General features: G+C 39.5%; 1 protein-coding gene across 1 annotated transcript in view; it reads left to right on the plus strand.

Annotated features, from left to right (window-relative positions):
• Positions 1 to 5,852, plus strand: part of ARFGEF3 (ARFGEF family member 3) — a 69,553-nt gene that overhangs the window by 35,648 nt on the left and 28,053 nt on the right. The window contains exons 14-17 of the mRNA XM_015823728.1: positions 233 to 340; positions 1,426 to 1,641; positions 2,355 to 2,465; positions 4,238 to 4,388. Coding sequence (XP_015679214.1) covers positions 233 to 340; positions 1,426 to 1,641; positions 2,355 to 2,465; positions 4,238 to 4,388 — 586 coding nt within the window. The remainder of the gene's footprint in view (positions 1 to 232; positions 341 to 1,425; positions 1,642 to 2,354; positions 2,466 to 4,237; positions 4,389 to 5,852) is intronic.

A 5,852-nucleotide genomic window follows, 5' to 3' on the forward strand; every position in this document is an offset into this window, starting at 1 on the left:
TGTGCTAACATAAAAAAATAAATGCATTTATATCAGTGTTTAATATATTAGAAATAAATAGTATGGGGATCCATCTGATGTTGTATCCTTTTCCTAAAACAATTGATGGGTGAGCTATTAGGCTTAATTATTTCAAGCTGATGTTCATGACTTTACCAGTGCCACTGAGATGAAAGCAGGAAAGAAGAGCGATGCATTGCAGATGATTTATCCAGATGTTTTTCCTTTGCAGACATCGATGGCTTGGGAAGCAGTGCAATAGGCGGGCAGCTGATGGCTTCGGCTTCCAAACAATCTCCTCTATCCCAGACCTGGAAACCAGACGATGCGTTGATGGCAGGTGAAAGGATGTGCACAGTGGGCAGCATGGCTCACATGTCACATATATGTGTGTCATATTTTAGGCTAAAAATTTAGCTATTGATTGAAGGGGAAATGTTTCCTTTTCAGGTGTTTTCTACATCTGGCTGTGTGATACAGATCCCATTTAAAATCTGGTTCCAGCTTTTACCTGTGACAATGAATTATAGGTTTTTTTTTTCATTTGGGGCATTTCATAGATGTCATCAAAGTTATGGTTCATTAACATGTACATTGTGGGGAAAAACATCTGCTTGATTTTGGAATAATTCACAACCTTTGAAATAATTTCTCATTTTTCTTCTCTTTCTTTCTCAATCTTGGCCTCACCTTGTCCTTGTCCTATGAAAATCCCCTCTCTGCCCTTCTATTAGTTCCAAGGGGCAGAGGGGGAAATGATCCCATAAGCATCTGTGGAAGGTATTTTTCTGGGCTAATGTCAATATAATGGAGAGAATTTCCATCAGGATCATGATGGGAGGAAATTACTGTCCCCTTCCCATACTTCGATATAACTTCTGATTAAATGCCAAAGCATATAAGGAACGGCTGCTGGAATTGGGTATGTCTAGTTTAATGAAGAGAAGGATGATGGGGGACTTGATAGCAGTGTTCCAATATCTCAGGGGTTGCCACAAAGAAGAGGGAGTCAAGCTGTTCTCCAAAGCGCCTGAGGGTAGGACAAGAAGCAACGGGTGGAAACTAAGCAAGGAGAGAAGCAACCTAGAACTAAGGAGAAACTTCCTGACAGTTAGAACAATTAACCAGTGGAACAACCTGCCTCCAGAAACGGTGAATGCTCCAACACTGGAAGTTTTTAAGAAGAGACTGGACAGCCATTTGTCCGAAATGGTACAGGGTTTCCTGCCTGAGCAGGGGGTTGGACTAGATGACCTCCAAGGTCCCTTCCAACATTATTATTATTATTATTATTATTATTATTATTATTATTATTATTATTATTATTATTATTATTATTATTATTATTATTATTATTATTATTATTATATACTTAGCATAGTTAGAATAATTCCTAAGACGGTCTTTCACTTTTCTCTGCTTCAGGAGTTGCTTTTGCACGACACCTTCTAATTGGTTGCTGGAAGAATTTGATTGATACCTTATCAACACCTCTGACTGGCCGCATGGCAGGGAGCTCCAAAGGATTAGCATTCATTCTTGGGGCTGAAGGCATCAAGGAGCAGAATCAAAAGGAGAAAGATGCCATCTGCATGAGTCTAGATGGACTAAGGAAAGCAGCTCGGCTCAGTTGTGCTTTAGGTATTCGCTGGCATATTTATTTATTTATTTATTTATTTAATTACATTTGTATCCCGCCCTTCTCCTTGCGGACTCAGGGCGGCTGACAATGATTAAAATACTAACATATACATCTAATTAAAAATTGATTAAAAAGAAATATTTAGATACGTCAAATAGTTTTCATGTTTAGATAAACCTGTGCACTCTTTCAGTATCCAAAGAAGTTTCAATGTAGAAGAGCATTACGCTATGTGACATGTCCCTTTTGTGCTACCAGATGTTTAGCAAATACATGGGTCATGGTTCCGATCAATAAGACCAAATAAATCAGAACTCCGAGGCAAAAAAGTTCCTCAAAGAACATGTTTATTGGATACATAATATCGGCATGTTCAAAAGTGAAACCAGATCTAAATCTCCCCCCCCCCAAGAATCAAAGTAATACAATGTAACAATTCCCACCCCTCTAGTCATGCTGCCCAATAGAACCCCTTGGCGGGCTTTTCTAACTCAACGATCCTCCTTCGTCCCTCTGGCATGGGAATGACCTTGGTTCCCACAAGAGTTGCTCATGTTTAGACTACCAGAAATACCTTCTTCCTCCCTCCCCTTCTGGTGGCAATCCAAAACGAAAAAAATGGCTGCAGCCAGCTTCGTTACAGAGTTGACAACATGGCTAACAGCTCCTGGAATGAACTATAATTCATCAGACGTTTTCCTCCCGATCATAGGTATTGCTGCTAATTGTGCATCAGCCCTTGCTCAGATGGCAGCCGCCTCGTGTGTTCAAGAGGAGAAAGAAGAGAGAGATGCACAAGAGCCCAGCGATGCCATTGCTCAAGGTACAACTTCTCAGATGTTCAGAGGCTCCCAGTCCAGATATTCACGATCTCCGTATTGCTCTTTTTTTTTAACCCTTCTTATTGTGGGCGAGTATCTTCTGCAAAGATCAAGAATGCTTCCTTTAAGCAAAGAAAGAAAAGCTTTTACAGATTTAAAATTGGCAGAATCCCACTGGATAAAATAAAACAAAAGAAATAGAAATTATTCTGATCTTGATTTAAAATGCTTCATAAATCAAATCGGATAGACAACTCAAAGAAATGATTTCATAACAAAAAATATATTTAATCAGATAGGTTACTTGCTTTCATGACAATTGCCTCTGATATTACATCTCTTGTTCATTTCTATCGGTAAAAGGATGATGCTCTTTCATACCTTCTTCATAGTGGCACAGACTCATCCGGTCACATCTGATGGCCCATGCTTCGTTCAGACAAAGACATTCCAAACTGGCTTGTGTCCAGGAAGTCTCCCAATGCCCTTTAGAAACTCCTCCCACTGACCTATTACTAACATACTGATACGTGCTCTCTAGTTAGGGTTACATAGAGCTATACGAGGTTACATAGAGCTATACAGTTCAGAATAGAAATTTTACATAGAGTCACTTTAGAAATAGATTTTATTATGGCATAGAATTGTCACAATAGGTGACAATGTGCAGTTGACTTTTCCAATCTTGAAAAAGCTTGGATCCCATTCATACTTCATGGCAGATAATCTCAAACGATTAAATTTGACTCGGCTGAAAAAATAAAGATTCCCAAAGTAGATGATGGCAAGCCACTTCTGTACATTGTCAAAGAAAATAATATGCATGTATCAAAGTAATAACCATAAGTGGAACAAGACTCTGGAGAGACTTTATATTATTCCCAATAAGGTTTGAATGGAGTTGAAACCAGGAATCTTGTAAATAAAGTAAGGGTTTATTTACTTAAAGGGTTTATTTATTTAAAATAAGAAACTATAGTTGGTGGCATAGGAGTGTGAGATTATTTCCTATCTGTTGTGTTTTTAGGCCCATTTCACCTCTTTGGAATAGATACAAATATACAGAAGGGGAAATTGGTTTGAATCTCCTGAATTTGCCCAGCCTCTGAGTCCAAGTTGCTTTTGGTCCACATATTTGCACACGTATATACTTGCTGGCAAGCAGAAAAACTGCCCATTTAACCTGCCTGCTTTCAATATTTCTTTACCTTTTCTGCTAAATATTTGAAGGTTGGGAACAGTGCCAGCAGGAATGATCTTCTTTCCCTCTCCATGCTTTAATGTAGGATAGGGCAATTTTTTTTATTTTTTGGACTGGGAACTTCACTTCTTTTTGTTCTGCCTGGGGGTTTGGGTGGCATAACAAATGATATTGCGATGACACTGGAATGGGCAAAATAGTTTCCTTAAGCATTCCGGGACCTAATGGCACCCATTTTGACTCTTCCCTTGGAAAGGAGGGGGGAAAATGACTTGATTGGGGGGGGGGGTACTTACATACTCTCCTACGGGAGAAGGGCGGGATATAAATTCAAATAAATTCAAATTCAAATTCAAATTCACATATGAAATGCCTCCAATCCACCACAGCAAAATTAAGAAATTGACATTTTAACCCCACCCACTCTGGGTCCTTTGGGGGCCCATATCAGGCCACTTCTGCTTTAATTTGCTGGAAAGATGTAAAAAAGGCCCAGGGGTATTTAGATATTGTACTGAAACTCGATAGGCTTTTAAAAGACATTCTTTTCTGTCTGAATATATAATGATACAGTAAAACAGAAAGTGGAGCAAAAACTGGAGCAGATGGGGAAGGCGCACGGTGTCTGCCTCCACACCGCTCATGTTTTATGCATGGATGCTGTTCTTGCTGTGGGATTGGAGATGGGAAGCCACAATCCAGACTGTTGGCCTCATGTATTCAGGTAAGGAAACTGTTTGGTTGAGCCAATTTAGACTGTAATGTGGTGCGCTTGCAGACAGCTTTCTCCAAAATGAACTTGACACCTTGCAGATTGCTTAAGTTATTACCGGCTGCTTTGGTGTAATTATTCCAACCCCCTTAAAAAACACAAAATATTATCCGTCCCTTTATAAAAAAAAATAGAGCTCAATGGAAGGTTTTGTAATAATTAATCAGGAATTCAATATTGTGCTTGCCTATTTTGCTGTACGCATTTCAGAATTTGCAGATTTTACTCTACATAATTGCAGTTTCTGAATTCCCTTTCCTATAGCTGTTGCTCCCAGGAGCCCTGATTCTCATCTGACATAAAGGTTTTAAGAGTTCTTCAGGTACTTTAGCCATCCCATGCCAATCCCCAGAGCTAAACCTCTTTGTCTAACTCCAATCCTTAAACTTCACTTATCAGACAGCTGCACATACCCAGAGGACCACAAGATGGTAGCTACAATATACATAAACTCAATGATCTTTGCTGTCATCTGGTGCTCAACAAGTGAAACAGTGTTCCATAGTTTTAAGGAGTTTTGTTTTTGTTTTAAGTCAATCACTAAATGATTAAAAAAAAAGGGGGACAGCAAAAAAAAAAGGTGGGGGATGCAATATATGGAGTAACCAGGGCATTATATATGCCAATTGGAGGAGGTTTTTCACATGGTGAATGATGTTGGATAGGACTAGAATTTCAGCTGAGAGACCATCAATCATGGGCCTCAGAATATTGCATTTTTAAAGCTGTATGTATCCCAGTAGTAATATTACTGGATGCAGTAATATTTAGGGCAGCATAGGTTCCTGCTAGCTCTGGAACAGGAGAGGAGGAGGGGTGAATGTGATTTGTGTTCATCACCTCAGAAACCTTAATGCTATATCATTCACTAGCCTAGACCTGGGCATTTTACAGCCCTTCAGCTGTGTCTGCCTGAACCATGGCAATATCTCCAGTGGGGGGGGGGTTAGGGCCAGGGCGGCAGCCCTTCACATCAGTCCCAGTTTCTCATGTGACCCCTTGGGCAAATTAATTGACCACCCCTCCACTAGGAACTGTTCTTCTTTTTTCTTTTTTTGCTAACATTGTGACAATCTGGGCAGAAACAATTGGCCTCTGAGCTAAAGGCAAGCCCTGTACAATGACCCCTTCCTCTTTTTTCATGAGATTCTCTCTCAAGTTATCTATGACCAACCTTTTTTTTAATCTCATCAGTTAGATGAGCTTAATTTTCAAAATCCCATGGGATTTCCAAAAGTGTTGACAATTCTTGATCCTTCTGCTACATAACAGCTGAAATATTTGGGTAGAAACGGTTTTTTGACAAGGAAACATGAACTAAGAATGTGCATGTTACCAGACAGGGAACATAGTAAAATCAAAGAAAACAAGACAGGAGAAGAGTGGGAAAATTTCTCATCTTTATTTGGCTTCTGC

The sequence above is a fragment of the Protobothrops mucrosquamatus genome, unplaced genomic scaffold (genome assembly GCF_001527695.2).
Source record: "Protobothrops mucrosquamatus isolate PMUCROS unplaced genomic scaffold, P.Mucros_1.0 scaffold1969, whole genome shotgun sequence".
Classification (NCBI taxonomy): domain Eukaryota; kingdom Metazoa; phylum Chordata; class Lepidosauria; order Squamata; family Viperidae; genus Protobothrops; species Protobothrops mucrosquamatus.